At 50.9% G+C, this 17,729-nt stretch overlaps 1 protein-coding gene across 1 annotated transcript in view; it reads left to right on the plus strand.

The window, feature by feature from the left end:
* The window catches only part of CMIP (c-Maf inducing protein), a 267,353-nt gene that overhangs the window by 150,320 nt on the left and 99,304 nt on the right, over positions 1-17,729 (plus strand). The window contains exon 2 of the mRNA XM_030822208.1: positions 9,501-9,626. Within this exon, the coding sequence (XP_030678068.1) occupies positions 9,501-9,626 (126 nt within the window). The remainder of the gene's footprint in view (positions 1-9,500; positions 9,627-17,729) is intronic.

Genomic DNA, 17,729 nt, shown 5'->3' on the forward strand with positions numbered 1-17,729 from the left:
TTGCACCTAGGAGGCCTCTGCTTGTTGAATGACTTCATGAATTCAGTCCTTAGGTGACAGCTCTTATCCAGGGAGGATCAGGACATAACTGTTCCCCTGTAGTTCGGAGTCTTGGTTTCCTCATCTGTGTGGTTTTTAAAAGTACTAATACTGACCACAAGGCTGGTTGGGAGGATGAAATATGCTAGGGAACAAAGGTGTTTTGGAAACTGACACATGCTAGAGAAATGGAGGGTAACATTCTAGAACAGAACTGACCAACAGGGTAGCTCCTGGCCACATCTGGCTCTTTACAGTTAAATTAACAAAAATTAAATAAAATGTGTCATTTGGTTCCTTCACCACACTGGCCATATTTCAGGTGCTCAGTGGCCCACAGGTGGCTACCGCATTGGCCAGTGCAGTTACAAAACGTTTGCATCATCACGGAAGATCCTGTTGGGCAGTGCCAGTATCAACTCATTTAGGCTACAAAGAACTTTAGAGCAATCACGAAGAAAGTAAGATCAAATAAAACACAAGAGGGATGTATTTTTCTCCCATGAGATTTTCTTGCTCAAAGCCTCGTTACTTTTACTTTACACATGGTTCTAACAGACTGCGTGCCCTGGTTTCACAGGCCACAACAGAAGAGCAGTAACTGGCTGGGCATGGTGGCTCACACCTGTAATCCCAGCACTTTGAGAGGCTGATGCATGCGGATCACCTGACGTCAGGAGTTTGAGACGAGCCTGGCCAACATGTTGAAACCCCGTGTCTACTAAAAAAATAACAAAAATGATCCAGGTGTGGTGGTGTGTGCCTGTAATCCCAGCTAGTTGGGAGGCTGAGGCAGGAGAATCGCTTGAACCCAGGAGGCGGGGGTTGCAGTGGGCCAAGATCGTGCCACTGTACTCCAGTCTGAGCGACAGAGCAAAAGTGTCTCAAAAAAACAAAAAAAAAAGAGTAGTAACCTTTTGAGGGCCTGGCGTGGGGGAAGGTGCAGTGTCAGCAAAAAGAACTGGTCAGTCGGCATCTGGAGAATGATTGGAGAAACCATACAAAATAGACACAGTCACCCCAACTCTGCAGCCATTGAGAAAGGTGCAGCTCCCCTGTGCCCGCAGCACCAAGGGCACAGCTGGGTTGCAGCCCAGCTCACCAGTGGATCACAGTAATAATAACAACAGCCCCGGGGCAAGGAGAGGTTAAATTATCTGAAGGAAACCAGGGGAGGGAGAGTGTGAACGGCATTTGAGATGTCTTCTGGGATCAAGGCCCAAACCGGCCCTTCTAGGATCATATCATTACCTGCCACTTTGCTTTTGCTGTACGACTTTCCGTTTGTGAGATTAAAGAGAACATGAAATATTTTGACAGGCCTTCCCCAAATGAGCATCCATGGGTTTCTGCCTTACAGGCCAAGCTGAACTATATGTGTCTGGGGACCTGCTACGTGGGGTAGCAACAGAAGGATGGACCTGAGACCCCTGCCATGCTGGTTCCAGTCGTGGCTTCAGCTCTAGTCCCAGCTCCTTTCTGCATAATATGTACTTGAGGTGTGTGAGCACAAAGGTACACAAATTGGAGTTTGCCTCTGGCCAGAGGAATTTGGCATAACAGAGGGATGGAAGTTGCTGTCTTGTGGGGGTTATGAAATTGAATCCTGGGCCTGTCTTATAAGAGCAGGAGGCCTGTGTGAGACGTCCGCTGCTCTGTGCCTCAGTTTCTTCCTCTGTAGCATGTGGATAACAGGGATAAAAACAGCCTCCCCGCCTTAGCATTGTTGTCAAGTTAAATGAGGGAATATATGTAAAGCTCTTAGCATGGTGCTGGCCACATGGTAACTGCTTGATGAATGTTAACCAGGGGCACCTGTGAATGTCCATATGGGTGGGGCGTAGTGAGGCTAGCATCTGCATAGCAGGTGTCCTTCCTTTTGTCATCATTAAAAAAAGATATATGGCAGCTGTGGTGGCTCACGCCTGCAATCCCAGCACTTTGGGAGGCAGAGGTGGGTGGATCGCAAGGTCAGGAGTTCAAGCGCATCCTGACCAACATGATGAAACCCTGTCTCTACTAAAATTACAAAAATTAGCCGGTAGTGGTGGTGGGTGACTGTAATCCCAGCTACTCAGGAGGCTGAGGCAGGAGAATCACTTGACGAGAGGTGGAGGTTGCAGTGAAGCCAAGATCGCACCACTGCACTCCAGCCTAGGCACCAGAGCGAGACTCCATCTAAAAAAAAAAAAAAGATATATACAGCTGGCTCTTCACTACAGTCAAAAGATAGAGACAATCCATGTGTCTATCAGCAGATGAACGGATAAACATGTGGCCTGCCCATACAATGGAATGCCAGTCAGCCATAAAAAGGAATGCAGTTCCGATTCATGCCACAGCACAGATAAACCTCAAAAACAGTAAGTGAAAGGAGCCAGGCCCAAAGAGCCACAAAGTATGTGATGTCATTTATGTGACATGTCCAGAACAGGCAAGACCCATTGCTAGATACCAGGCTAGTGGCTGCCTGGCGCCTGGGGATGGGGTAGCAGGGAGTGACGACTTAATGGTATGGGGCTTCCTTTGGGAGTAAAACGATCTCGGAACTCAATAGAGATGATGGTGACACAGCATCAGGAACGGACTCTATGCCCCTGAATAGTACATCTTAAGTGATTAATGGTTAGTTTTACGTTCTGTGGATTTTACTTTGAATTTTAGAAATGCAGCCAAGGGAGGGGGTGACTGAAGCCCATTCTCCCAGCGCAAGCCACTTTTAGCACCACTGCGTATGACACTGTGATGGCAGCCTCATCACTAGTGTTGTTGTTGTTGTTGCTGTTGACCGTCTAAGCAGGGCTGCCATCCAACTTCTTGTTTCTCCTTTGGGGCCCCAGGGTGTGTGTGCAGGCCCAGCAAATCCTTCCTTACAGTGGGGTGGTGCCACGTGGAACCCAACTGTGCAGCATGGGTGTCCCCTGTGTGATAATTCAAGCCACTTCCATGTAGGGAGAGAGGGGACTTGTCTCCAGCCCAGCACATCCACCCAGATGTCAGGGCCACACATGCCCCATGACAAACAGCCTGCTGTTTTCAACCCCATCCCGACTGGGGAAGGTTTCTATGGCCTCGGGAATAAGCTCATGGGAGGATTTTCCAGACTGGCTTGTTTTGGGGTCCGGGAGCTCCTCCCTTCCCTCGCACATGTTTTGAGTCAGCCTGGACGTCATGATTCACATTGGCTGTGAGAGGAATCCCCATGGAAACCTGCAGGCAGGTTTGGGCAGGAGGGAGCTGGCTCCCCGCAAAGGCAAGGGAAGGCGAAGGCTAGGTGCCTCCTGCCAGCAGCAGGGGCCCGATGGGGGCTCTTTCTTGGGGGGGTCAGCTCACCCCATTCCCCACCCACTCTGGAAGCGGGTCTGAGGCCGTATCTGGTTTGGAATGCCAGTTCTGAAGATCTCTGGGGGTTCACATGGGACCCTCATGAGGTCCCTCTAGGCCCTGCTTTTTCCAGCCCAGATCCAGCATTGCATGCCCCTGGACAGGGGGCTCACCTGGAAACAGGCAGAGGCGAAGTATCTCTTCTTGGTCTGGCAAATGCAGGATCCCCCAAAACTAGCTCCATATCTGTCCCCGAGAGCAAAAAGACAAAGGCAGAGTTCACCGACCCATTCTCCAGCTCCCATGGAAGGCAGTGTCCCCAGGGGCCAGAACCCCATCTTGTGGGCTGCTGCATCTTCAATTCCCTCTGGGCGCCGTCACCTTGCGGGCACTCAGTTAGCAAGCAGTCCCACCAAACCTACCTGGGTTCGATCCTTGCTTCTCACATGGCCCTGTTAAGCTGGTGGCCCAGGACAAAAGCCCCTTAGCCTTGGCCAGGGCTCTCCGGTTCCCTTTAATATCCATTTAATGAGAGCAATTTGGCAACAACGTAAAACGTGCTCTTGCCCTTTGTCCCAGTAATTCCATTTCTGGGAATCTGGCCTAAGGAAATAATCCTAAATATAGTGTAGAAAAACATGTTTCACAAGGATGTTCACTGCGGAGTTGTGCATGGCAGCATAAAATGAAACAGTGGCACTGTCCCCGAGGGAGGGGGTGAGAGCAGGGATGAAATCGATGGTGGCAGAATATTTTATAGCTGCTACAGTGAGAGTTCTGGAGCTTGCCATTCAGAGCGGGGAAATCTATGTGCAATAATGCGGAAAAAAAAAAGGCGTTACCAAATTCTATGTACTGCATGATTTCAGCTTTATAAAAAATTATATATTAAAATAATCAGGAAAGTCACACACCAGAGTGCTAATGAGTGGTCTTGACTGGATTTTTATGGGAAAGATTTTATTCGTCATCTTCCAAATTACCTTCAGTCTTCATGCATTGCCTTTTTCAGTCAGGTTTGCGTTGTAATTTACATACAGTAAGAGTCACGCTTTTAGCGTGCAGATCTGTGAGTTCTGACAACCGTATACAGCCAAGTGACATCGCCCCCACAGTCAATACAGAGAATATTCCCATCGCCCCCAAGAGTCCCCCTGCCCCTCGCCCACCCCAGCGGCTGGCAACCATGGGTGTGATTTCAGCCCCTGTAGTTTTATTTCAGGATGTCATATAAATGGAATCATACAGTATGCCTTACACTGCTCTTAACGTTTAGGAAAAAAAAATTTTCATCTGCTTATTGTTCTCTTAGCTGTACATCTTAGAGCAGGATTCCCTACCATCCCTCAATGGAGAAGAATTTTAGTGTTTTCTCTTATCCATTTCAGCCTCCTACCCCAGACAGGAATCTCCTCCCCTAGAGCTCTGGTCATCATGTACAGCTTACCAGGGAATTATCAGTTATCTGTAAAATCATCCCAGCAACAGAAAAGTACCCAGAATGGCAGAGGTGCCTGGGCAGTGTTAGGTCAAATCTGAGCCCAAGGAACATCAGCGTTCAGAGGCTTTCCATCCCAATCCAGCCCGTGTCCACTGCAAGCCTCCCGTGTTCCTGCCCAGTGATAGCACTATAGCAGCAGCAGCAGTTTTTTTTTTTTTTTTTTTTTGAGAGGGGGTCTTGCTCTGTCACCCAGGCTAGAGTGCAGTGGCGCGATCTCGGCTCACTGCAAGCTCCGCCTCCTGGGTTCACGCCATTCTCCTGCCTCAGCCTCCCGAGTAGCTGGGACTACAGGCGCCCGCCACCATGCCTGGCTAATTTTTTTAGTATTTTTAGTAGAGATGGGGTTTCACCGTGTTAGCCAGGATGGTCTAGATCTGCTGACATGATCCGCCCGCCTCAGCCTCCCAAAGTGCTGGGATTCCAGGCGTGAGCCACCGTGCCCGGCCTTGTTTTTGTTTTTAAATAAACATTTTCTTTTAGGACAGTTTGAGATGTATAGGAAAGCGACGAGGATACTCCAGAGTTCTCACACGTCCGCAGTCTGCTTCCTCAGCTGCTAGCATCTTAGTCTGTGTGCTGCGTTTGTCACAACTTGTGAACCAATATTGATACATGATTACCGAAGTCCACATTTTATTAGGTTTCTTTAGGTTTACCATGATGTCCTTTTTCTATCCCGGGATCCCATCCAGGATCCCCACAGTACCTGTAGTCACGTCTCCCAAAACTTCCCTTGGCTGGGATAGTTGCTCAGGCTTCCCTCATGTTTAATGAGCACTAGTCAGGAGTTTTGAGGAAAGTCCCTCAGTTAGGGTTTGTCTGATATTTTTCTGATGGTTAGACTTGGTTTATGGGTTTGGGGAGGAAGACCCCAGAGGCAAAGATTAGTCTTTCTCAAAGTAGTGCGTTTGATTGCGTTCTTTAGTTTGTTCCAGCTACTGTGCTGAGTCCTTGATAAACTAGATCTCCGTTAATGGTCCCAGGAATTCTACCTATTAAATAAATTCTCATCTTAACCAGTAGAGGAAATGAGCTCAGAGAGGGGGAGTAACTTACCTAAGGACACACAGTAAGCGGCGCAAACACAGGTCTCCTTGGTCCTAAAAAGTCTGCTTTTGGCCAAATGCTGCTTCAGACAGCAGGCATGCAGCTTGTCTGCTTTTTAAAAACAGTATGGGTTGGGCGTGGTGGCTTATGCCTGTAATCCCAGCACTTTGGGAGGCCGAGGCAGGAGGATCACCTGAGGTCGGGAGTTCGAGACCAGCCTGGCCAACATGGTGAAACCCCATCTCTACTAAAAATACTGAAAAATTAGCTGGGCATGGTGGCGTGCGCCTGTAATCCCAGCTACTCAGGAGGCTGAGGCAGGAAAATTGCTTGAACCCGAGTGGTGGAGGTTGCAGTGAGCTGAGAACGCACCATTGTACTCCAGCCTGGGTGTCAAGAGTGAAACTCCCTCTCAAAAAAAAAAAAAAAGGACCGGCCATGGTGGCTTATGCCTATAATCCCAGCACTTTGGGAGACTGAAGCAGGTGGATCACAAGGTTGGGAGTTCAAGACCAGCCTGGCCAAGATGGTGAAACCCCATCTCTATTAAAAATACAAAAAAATTAGCCGGGCGTGATGGCGGGCGCCTGTAATCTCAGCTTCTCGGGAGGCTGAGGCTGAGAATTGCTTGAACCCGGGAGGCAGAGGTTGCAGTGAGCCGAGATCACGCCACTGCAGTCCAGCCTGGGCGACAGAGCAAGACTCCATCTCAAACAAAACAAAACAAAAACAAAACAAAAAAACACTATGTATTTATTTATACCCAACCTTTCCCTAAAAAGCCTTGGTTGCAACTTCAGATCAAAGCCATGTTAAGGCAGCTAAGGCAGGGCGTGTGAAAGGTAGGCTCAGAAAGCCTCTCTCCAGTATGTTGTGGGTGGTGCTAACAGTTAAAACACGGATGAACATTGCCTTTATTTTCGTAAGATATTCATTAATTTGTCAGGAAATTAGTGATCACCTCCTAAATGTCAGATGCCATTTAGGCACATGAAACAGCAGGTGCACCCTACTGCTCCCACAGTACCTAAACAGTAGCAGGGGACACAGACAATCAGTGACCAACACAATAAGTATTTGAATATGGGTGAGGAAAAGAAGTATAGAACCAACCACCAAGCCCTGGCTTCTCCGGCAGTGCTCAGGACAAGACATGCTGTTAGGGCTGAGTCATTTACTGCAGAATAGGGAGAACAGAACAGTGCATGGGATGCTGGAATAGGCCAGAACAGTGAAGGGCAGGCCCACAAGTGTGACTTTGAGGCACGCTGGTATAAAGAGAACCTTCTTGGGTGACACATGGCAGCCACCAGGATTGGTGACCAGGGGGTCCTCTGAGGGGTGAGCGATGCAGTAGTGGAAAGGACAGGATGAACGCGGCTGCCTCCTCCCCTAGATTATGGGGTCCAGGCAGCCTTGTCTCTCACCTGGACCTGTGCAGCAGTCTGCAGGCTGTCCCCCTGCCACCACTGTCTCCTTTCAAGTCTGTTTTCTATGCAGCAATCCCTGTGGACCTTGGCTAAAGCTCCTGCAACCCCCTGGGAGGAATCCCTGAGCCCTAGGTAGACCTACCAACCTCTCCAGGAGTGCCGCGCCCTTCTCTCCAGTGCATCGCTTACCCAGCCCTCCCTCCGTTTCACCTTCTGCTCCGCCTTGAAAACTCCCAGCTGTTCCCACCTCAGAGCCTTTGCCCTGGCCGTGGGTTCTGGGACACTCTTTACTCCTGCTCTCGGCCGCCTGTCATCACAGCCCATTGTGATTCTTTGTGCAGCCCTTGCCACTCTCCAGTAGTTTATTTATTTAGATATTTTGTTTGTTGTCCGTTTGCCCACTAAGCCCCTGTCTTATTCACTTCTGAATTTCCAGCACCTAGCATGGCATCTGGAACATAATAGAAGCTCAGTAAATGTCTGTCAGATGAATGAAGGAATGAATGAAAAATGAATTGATCAATCCCTTCTACTTTTTGAGCCTAGCAATTGATCACATCAGGGAAATTGAGGCAGCTTCAGCCCTCAACCCTCTCTGCCTCCACCCCCATCACCATAACTCTCGTTTGGCAGACAGATACTGAAATTAACAAACCTAACAGAGGTCCTCCATCTGTATGTAGAATTAACCTGTTGGGCCTTAGACTTTGAATTGCCTTTGCCTCTTTCTTAGAACACAGGATAGAAGTCAGGCGTCTGATTCCGGAGTCAGATGGCCAAGTTCAGTCCTGGCCTTGCCACTCCTAGCTGGATCACCTTGGGCAAATCACGTGACCTCCTGAGCCCCAGCTTCCTTGTCTGTATGATGGGATGACCTTGATACCTGTTCCACAAGACCTGTGTGAGGTTTAAATGATTGCCACGTGCCCAGGGTTTATGCGAGAGCTAGGGAGGTGTTCGCTGTTGTTCTTCTCACCTGTGCTGCACTCACCTGATTCCCCTGAAGTCTGGCTTCCTGGAGCCCAAGTGACAAGGACACCTGCCTTGGCTCCTGGTGGCTATTGTATCCCTCGGTCACCTGGTGCCTTCTCGGGACAGCAAGACTCACTCAGAGAGTGGTGGGTGGCTGTGGATTTCTCTTGCCCCACCCGTACTCCCAACAATGAGCGATAATAATAGCCTTTCTCATTCTTTTCAACACATGCTATTGAGCCCTTGCCATGAGCCAGGCACTGGGGAAAGAGTGGGAACCAAGACAGACCTAGGCCCTGACTTCATGGAGCTAGCGGCCTGGCCAGGAGGCAGACATCCAACAGATAATGACACAGAATAAAGCCACAAATAAATAGGGTGTGGTGAGCACTGGAAAAGGAGGGCACAGGGAGGGGTGCAACCAGGTTGGGTCATGGGTCTGGAGGGTGGGAGTTCCCCCGAAAAGTGCAGTTGAGATGAGACCTGGAGAGTAGAAGCGCAGATGCCAGGGGTGGGGCTGTGCTCTTTCTGGGACAAGGAGCAGGTTGAGTTTGAGGCACTGTCAGCAGGGCAGTGTGAGGAGTGTGGAAAGGGAGAGATGCCGCCGAGGGGCGGGACTCAGGGCACAGGGAGAGCAGACCCCCCTGGGTCTGTCGATTGTGGATGGGAGTGTGGATTTTGTTGCCCGGCCATTGGGAGCCATTGAAGAACGTTGAGCAGGACGGTGGGACTATGGAGTTTGCCATCTTGGAACGTGGCTCTGGAGGCCGAGTGGAGGATCCATATCCGTGGGGAGAGGGAGAAGGGAGATCGGTGCTTTCTGGGCAGGAGAAAGTGGTAGCTTATTGCTGGTGAGGGATGGCGAGCTTCCAGCCATTCCCTGTGCTCGTCCCGTGGATACCAAGAGCTGCAGTCCCTCAGTCTTTGCCCTCCCGCTGCTCCCACTCTGTTCCTAACTCTGCACCTCCAAACGTGTGGGCGGAGTTTTACAGTGAACCCCCTTGCAGCTGGATATGGCCAGCCAGAAACAGGGAGGCTTACTTTGGTCACCAGAGGTGCCGAGCTCCTGCACCAGCTCCATTTGCCTGTCGCCAGAGGGACGATGTTTCCAAAACCGTCTGAGATGCGGACGTCATGCCTGCTACTGTAACCAATGCATATCTCTTCTTTTTCTTTTTTTGCTGCAGCCAACTGGGTACATGGAAAACTCAGTCTCCTACAGCGCAATTGAAGACGTTCAGCTGCTGTCCTGGGAGAATGCCCCGAAGTACTGTTTACAGCTCACGATTCCTGGGGGAACTGTCCTACTGCAGGTAGGAGAACTAAACATGAACAAGCAGTTTCTTCTCCCTCATCTTCATGCACTCGCCCCCCTCGTTTCCCTTGGAGGGAGCCAGCCAGCTATCAAGAGGAAAGGTTGTTTAACTTTGGGTGATTTTATGCCCCAAGTATAAGAAAGCTGTAAACCGAGTCTGACTGGAAAAAAGGAAAAGGACTGTGCATGGCCTGAGTGCCTCCTGCACACCTGCTGCAGTCTAGGAACTTTTCAGGTTACTCATTTAGTTCCCTTAATTAACCTGATAAATAAGTTTTATGATCTCCATTTTACAGATGAGGAAACTGAGGCACACAGGTGAGTTGTTAGGCCCAAGAAGGCTGTGAAAAGCAGATGAGCAATAGATACTAAGTTCTTGCTTTACTTCAAGTGAGGGAGTTTCTGATATCTTGTTGATCTAAGTCTGAGGCTGATAGAAGTATAAGCTATCTTGTTGGGAAAAAAAGTGCTTTCTGTATGTACTGGTCAGGACATTTGGTTGGAAATGACACAAACATGATTCCAACTAGTGAGACAAAAAGAGAGTTTAATGCTGTTAACTATTAAAATAGCTATTAAATTAACTATTAAAGTAACTGGTAAGTCTTAGAGAGGACTTCAGGCATTGCTGGATCCAGGGGTCAGGTGACATCGTTAATATTCGGCATCTCTCTCTCCATCTCCTGGCTGTGCTTCTGTGTGTTGGCTTCATTGGCAGAATCTCACCATGTGGTAGGAAAGATGACCTACCTGCAGCCCAAAGCCACATCCTTAGAGGCTGTAATCCTTAAGAGTGAGCGCTGTTTTTCTTTCCGGTACCTTTTACAAAATCTCATGGAAGATCCTGATTGGCTCTGCTGTGTTCCCACTCAGCCCCCAGGAATGCACTCCCCTGGATTACCCGCCCATCCTTGCCCTCAGGCAAGAGCCGGGTCTCGAACTGGTAGCCCCACCAGGCCCACACAGAGGCGGTGAGGTGGGTCCACCAAGAATGGAGAAGGGACCGACAAAAAACCACGACCACGGTCACACACACATAAGACATGTTACATCATGTCAGGGGAGCCAGCCCAATTTTCAGAAGGAACCCCGAGTCCGAAACCCCTCATCTAGAGAAAATTTACCCTCTTATCAGTGGGAAGGAGATCTGCCTTGATTTTTCTTTTGACTTCTTTTTATTCCTAACCTGTTTCTCCAGGGAAACCTTCTCTTAGCCCAAAGAGATGCTCTCTAAAAACCTATTTTAGATCTAGCAGCCACTGGATTGTGTAACAGCATTGGGCTAAGAGTCACCCAGTTTGGGCTCCAAGGAATGCTGAGCTCAGTAGCGGAGCGTAACAACTTAGCATTGTTAGAAATGTCCTGTTACTTACTGTCATCTCTCAGAGGACTCTGGAAACCACGCCTGCCCCTGTCTGCTTTCTTCTTAGTGAATCTCTCACACTCTGCCCTCTACGCTTTTCATTTAACCCTGTCCCCACACCCCCACACTGTTCCTCCCCCACCTCCCCACCGCAGCCAGCAAAGCCTTCCTCTCCTTTCTTTCTCTCCTCTCGTCTTTATGATAGAGGTCAGTGTCACCCTCCTGCCAGATGCTTCTCCTGCCAGCCCCTCTGCCTCTTCACTCTCTCCTTCTTGTCCATGCGATGGCTGCAGCACAGAGTCCATGAAGGGAGTGGTCAGTGCCAGCCCCCTCGGCGGGGGAGATGGGGCGGGCAATCACAGGGTTCAGTGGCCAACAGAGAGGTAGGGATGCCAGAGATTATCCCACCCCAGTGACTTTGCTGCTGTCACAGAGCTTTGAGGCAGCCTCTCCCCTATGCTGGGGGAGGCCCCATGCTTGAAGAGCCCCTCAGCCCCTGGGGAGACAGGGCCATAAACAAATGATTACTGAAATAATGGCTAAGACGGAGGCAACCCCAGAGGACTGGGAGCCCAGAGGAAGGAGGAACTCATTTGGCCTCGGGGGCCAAAGCAGGCTTCTCAGACAGGTGGCATTAGAACTGGGTGTAGAGGGATGAGTAGGAATGGTGGGGTGGGGGGCACACACCCCGGGCAGAGGGGATGTGTGTGCAAAGCATGAATATGGGGGACCTGGTTACTTGCTGCAGCTGGAGGAGGTGGAGAGATGGAGTTTGGAGATGGAGGAGATGGAGAGCTGGAGGAGATGGAGAGATGGAGCTGTGGATGTGTCTAGATCTGTTGGGCGATGGCCAGATCACCCAGGCCTTGCCAGCCAAGTGAAGAAGCCTCGGACTCTGTTCCAAAGGCAATAGGCAGCCGCTGAAAGCTCTGAAGGGGTAGAGGGACACTAGAGGAATCAGTGTGGTGGCAGGGCAGAGGGGCCTAGATCTGCGGATGACAGAGAGGCAGGAGGGCGCCCCTTGAAACCGTCCAGTTGGAGGAGAGGAGGCCCTGAGCCTCCACTTTCCTGCTCCACCAGCAAAGGGGTCTCATTCCTTCTGGGGCTGGAGGGGCATCCCTGGCCTCCAAAGGAGGCCAGAGCATCACTCGCCACAGGGATGGAGGGGCAGTGAGGCTGAAAAGCAGAGAAGCAGTGCCTGGAATGTCCCTTTAACCCGGCTGTGGCCGCGGGCCCAGCTGTGATGACTCGCCTGGCCGCCGCGTCCGGCAGGGCTTCAGGACAGAGCTGCCGCTGTGGTGCTGAGGAGCCGAGCGGGCGGGGAGTCTCCAGCTGCTCTAGTATCCCACTTGCTCACTGCCCGCTGCTCCCGTGGACAGCGCAGTCAGAGGCAGGAGCAGGAGAGGAGGAAGCAGAGGAAAAGGAGGAGGAGGCGGCAGCTTGCAACTCCTCAGATCCAGAGCCGGGCTCCGAGCTAGCGCAGGAGCAGCGGACGCGGCCTCCCAACCCTTCCCCCCAGGGGAACCCAGGTGGGTGCAGCCCCTGCCCCTGGCGGCTGTGGTTCTCTCCCTAGCTGCCATTTCCATCAGGGGAGGTAGAACTGGATCGGCTTCTCCCTTGCTTCCCTCTCATCCTCACCCCCACACTCTGCCCACCGTGGTGCATGGGTGGTGTGTAGCTGGCTCATTCTATAAACAGGGCTAGCGAGTCTGTGTGGTTCTAGGGAGGCTGGGGTGGGGTGCGCTTGGCCCCCGGTGTGGTGCTCAGGGCTTTCTTCAGTCCTGGTTGTATTCACGTGCCTTTTGTGACGGGTGGCAGAACCCTCTGCTTTGAGAGCCTTTAAAAGTAAAGGCTTGATTCACGTACAACACACTGTATTAGAACCCAGAGCTATGGTGTCCCAGAGAACAACCCCTTCGGCTCTGGGGGCAGATCTTCCCTGCTCCGGGGTGGGAGTGGGGACCAAGAAACAGCCAGGTACCCATCTGGACAGCGTCACCTGAGTGCTCCTGCTCAGCAGAGGAGTGAAAGTGCCTCAAACCGTGCCGCCCGGCACAGCCCCCACTAGCCACGCATGGCAGCCCACATATGGATTTAATTTACTCAATCAAATTAATAACATAATTCCTCAGCCCCCTTAGCTACACCTCCAGTGGCCAGGGGCCACACATGGCTAAAGGCTGCTGTGTTGGGCAGTGCAGATAAAGAACATTTCCATTGACACACGAAGTTCTGTGGAGCAGTGCTGACCTCGAGGCCTTTTCATTTTGACCTCATGCTGCAGGCACCTGAGCCCCTCCTGGGGCAAATCGCCTCAGATCACAGGGGGCTCTTCGATCTTGCAGTCTGGCTGTGCTGTAACGCAGTCTGCACCTTGCTGCATTACAGCACAGCCATTCTGTCTATAGACAAGGAGAATGGCGGGGCCCAAAGAGGGCTAGTGCCCCTTCCCTACCCCTTCCCTACCCCAGCCTGCCTGATCTCTCTCCGTCTCTGTCTCTTTCAGGTTCTTTGCGTCCATGTGTGTCTGTTCCTCTGTCTCTCTCATGCCTTTTCTCCATCTCTCTCCCCTCCTTCCCCTTCCGTCCCCTCCTGCCTCTCCTCTTTCTCTCTCTTTAGTCCTTGCTGTGGCTCACTCTGGGCTTCTCTTGCAGGTCCTTCCTCCAGGCCTCTCACCACCTCTGAGCCTATCCCCCAATCCTCTCTGTGTGTCTCTCCCCTCTTCTCTCTTTTCCTCCTCCTCCCCTCTCTCTGTCTTCTAAGGAGCTCCTTGTAAAACTCTTACTTTGTTAGAATTTGAATCAATGCCTCCTGCAGACCTCGGGGAGCTGACCTGATCCTTCAAGGAAGGCAGAGAGGACATTCAGGCCCATGTCCCTCATCCCCAGCTCAGAGACAGAGCAATCTACCAGCAGGTTGAGTTGCCAGACAGGGGCGTCCAGCCTTCCAGCGTGGGTCCAGTTGGTGTGTTTTGGATGCTTTGTGTTCTTCAGCGTGTTAACCTTACTGCCATGTTATTAGAATCCCTGGTTGCAGAAAGGACCTATTTATCCTGTTTCCTCCATTAATGCCCTTTCTGCCAGCATTTCATTGTGGGGAGGCCAAGCATGTAAATACATAGACAGTGTCATGAAAACGTCCTGAAGGTGCTCCTCACTGGCCCCTGGGATGGGGTAGTGGGCATTAAAGAGCAACGTGGCACAGATAAGCTTCTGGGGGATTCTGCCTAAAAACTGAGTTGCTGCCCATCAGCAAAACTCAGACAGAGCCGCTGCTCCACAAACAAGGCTTCAGGCAAGATAAGAGCAGGGAGACCCACCTCCCAAGAGTGGCTCCTTCTTTCGGGGATGGGTTCCGGGACTCGGCTCTTCTCACCAGTGTTCTGGAAAGTCCTGCAGGAGGCAGGGCAACTGTTTACCCCAAACATTGGCAGCAGGGCAGGGACAGGGTGGGTTCCTTTCTTACTGGAAGGTAGCAAGCAGGACTTTTCCGGTCTGGAAAGCACCAGAAAGGTGTTACTCTCTAGCTTCCAGTAAGAAAGGAAGCTCGTTTTCCCTAAGAAACTGGGCCGGGGAAGGGGAGCTTGGAAAAGGTCGCTCACAGCACACCCTGGGCTGTTTTTCTCACCTCTCGGAGACAATGCAACAATGAGAAAGAACTTGGCAAGTTTGGGAGAGGAAATTGGGCAGCATTTGCCTGGAACCAGGCCCTTTCAGCATTCCAAAGATTTAACACCAGAAGTCGGAACCAGCTGCCCACCGGCTTCCAGGGGACGTGGGGTCTGGCTGGGGACCTCTCCCATGTCTGAATGGATTCTCCTCTGAGTGACCCTCAGGGTTGGGCTGGGGGACCTTTCCCAGCTCTGAATAGATTCTCCTCAGAGTGACCCTTGGGGTTCCAGCCGTGCCTTAGGTTCCCTTTGGGCTGGGTTCTCTTGGCTCAGCCACCAGCAGGACAGTATGGGGACTCTGCACAGAAGCGTGCCCCTTCCCCCAGCTGGAACGCAGCCTGGTCAGCTTTCCCTTTGCTTGGAAGCCCCTTAGAGATGCCTGTGCTGGGATTCAAGACATTGCCTAGCAGCCTATGTCCTTCTTCAAAAGCAGACAAGCCAAAGGAACAAGCAGTTTACAGCCCAGCCTTGTCCCAACCTTTGTGACTCCATCAGCCTCCGCCTGCTCTCCTAGAGGCAGGTTCTGGCCCTTCCCTTAGTCTCAAGGTGAGGTCTCCTGCATGCCACATCCTTTCTCCTCCTGCTTCATCAGTAGGGCAGCTACCATGGAGAAATAATGCTCACGGATGTCCGAAGCCAAGTCCTGGGAATGCACAGGAGCTCAGATGCATTGCTTCATGTTCTAGGGCTAGATTGTAGGGAGGGAAGACTGTGGGGTCAGATAGACCTGAGCTTCTGCCCAACTCTCCTGGGCAGTAGCTCTGGAACCTTAGACTCTAACTAGCCGTGGAACCCTAGGCTCTAACCAGCCCTAGAACCCTAGGTTTTACCACATTGTAGCTGTGGAACCCTAAACAGCGGGAAGAACCTCTCTGGGCCTCATTTAATTTATCTGTGAAACGCACTCTAATGCTTGTCTCCTTGGATATTGTGAGGCTCATAGATATTACATGTGAAATACTTAGCACTGTGCCTGGTACATAGTAGGTGTTCAAGAAAACACTGCCATGATCATTTTTATAGTCTTAGTCAAATACAGTTTGGGGAAGAGAGGGAATCAGAGCTGAAGAGTTCTTTTGAAGGTCTGTTGTGTGTGGACTTTCTTCGCTGAGCAGAATGGATATACGAATGCCCCATTCATCTATCCATCTATCTGCCCACCCATCCATTTATCCATCAGACTGTCCATCTGTCTTAACCTGTTTTTCCATCCATCCATGTCTCCATCCATCCAATTCATTCATTCATTCATTCAACACTTCAACTGATCTTTCATTTAACAAACATTTCTCCGGGTTTCATGGACGCAGTGGTGCATAAGTCAGACGTGGTTCCTGACCTCGCAGAGCCCATAGCCTGCAGAAGGAGGGCAACTAGACACGCAATTCCAGGACAGTGTGGTGCGTTAGGCGAGGCTTTCTGGCCTGGTTTGGTTGGGGATGGGGAGCGGAAGGCACCATCAAGACAGTCATTTTAGAGAAGTGGCATTTCAGGAGGGACCTGAAGGGTGAGTAGGAGTCCAGTGGGCAGTGGAGAGAAGGGGGTGACAGCAGAATGTTCCTGGTGGGAGTACACGCTGCGTGGAAGCCAGTCTGAGAGCAGGGCAGGCCAGGTGCTGCCACAGTCATGAGCGGCCAAGCATTCTAGGTGGCTGGAAGTGGCAAGGCGTTGTTTCCCACTTGTGCTGCGTGTCCACCATGGACCAGCGGGTGAGGGGACTGTGCCAAGCACTGCATGGGTTCTCAGGGGATCCCACGCGTGGGCCACAGGTCACTTCAGCATGACATCAGCTCGTTGCATTGGCCTGTGTGCTTGCCAGGAGCCCGGAGGGAAGAGACCTGGAAATGACTCAAATGACGACCCCAGCAATTCTGGGTGTGTGTGTGGTGTATGCGTTGGTTTCCACAGTGGAAAAGTGGCAGCGGAGGAAAGGTTGGGTTAGATCTGGGTCCTTAACCCGTGGTCCATGGTAGATTCCAAAACTGCCTGCGCAGTCCTGCGTGTGGGACTGTGGTGTGTGTGTATGTATGTCTGTATGGTTTATGTGTGTGTATGGTATGTCCGCATGTGTGTGCATACACATGTGTCTCTGTGTGTGTTTATCTGTGTATGTGTCTGTGGTGAATGTGGTGTGTGTGGTATGTGTGCATGTGTGTGCCTGATATGTGTGCTTATATGTGGTATGTGTCTCTCTGTGTATACGGTGTGTATGCACATGTATCTCTGTGTGTGCATATGTGTGTGTGGTATGTGCATATGTGTGTGTCCTGTGTCTATATGTGGTGTGCATAGTGTGTCTCTCTGTGTGGTGTGTGCATGTGTGTGGTGTGTTTGTGTGATATGTGACTGGTGTGTGTGTGTGGTGTGTCTATATGTGATGTGTCTCTGTGTGTATATGGTGTACGTGCATGTGTATCTGTGTGTGTGATATGTCTGTGTGTATGAGGTGTGTATGGTATGTGTCTGTGTGTGGTGTGTGTGTATGTATGTGTCTGTGTGATGTGTGTGCATGTGTGTGTGGTGTATGTGGTACGTGTGTGTGTGGTGTGTGCATGTGTAACTATGGTGTGTGTGTATGGTGTATTTGTGTCTGCGGTGTGTGTCTTTGTGTGTGTGGTGTGTGTGTCTCTGTGTGTGGTGTATGTGTCTTTGTGGTGTGTATGTTGTATGTGTCTGTGTGGTATGTGGCTATGTGGTGTGTGTGCATGTGTAACTGTATGGTGTGTGTGTGTGTATGGTGTGTGTGTGGTATTTGTGTCTTTATGTGGTGTGTGTATGTGGTGTGTGTGTCTGTGTATGTGTCTGTGTATGGTGTGTGTGTGTGTGTGGTGTATGTGTCTTTGTGTGTGGTGTGTTTGTCTCTGTGTGTGGTGTATGTGTCTTTGTGTGGTGTGTATGTTGTATGTGTCTGTGTGGTATGTGGCTAGGTGGTGTGCGTGCATGTGTAACTGTATGGTGTGTGTGTGTATGGTGTGTGTGGTATTGGTGTGTGTGGTATTTGTGTATGTATGTGGTGTATGTGTTTGTGATGGTGTGTGTGTGTGGTGTATGTGTCTTTGTGTATGGTG

The sequence above is a fragment of the Nomascus leucogenys genome, chromosome 2 (assembly GCF_006542625.1).
Source record: "Nomascus leucogenys isolate Asia chromosome 2, Asia_NLE_v1, whole genome shotgun sequence".
In the NCBI taxonomy this organism is placed as follows: Eukaryota; Metazoa; Chordata; class Mammalia; order Primates; family Hylobatidae; genus Nomascus; species Nomascus leucogenys.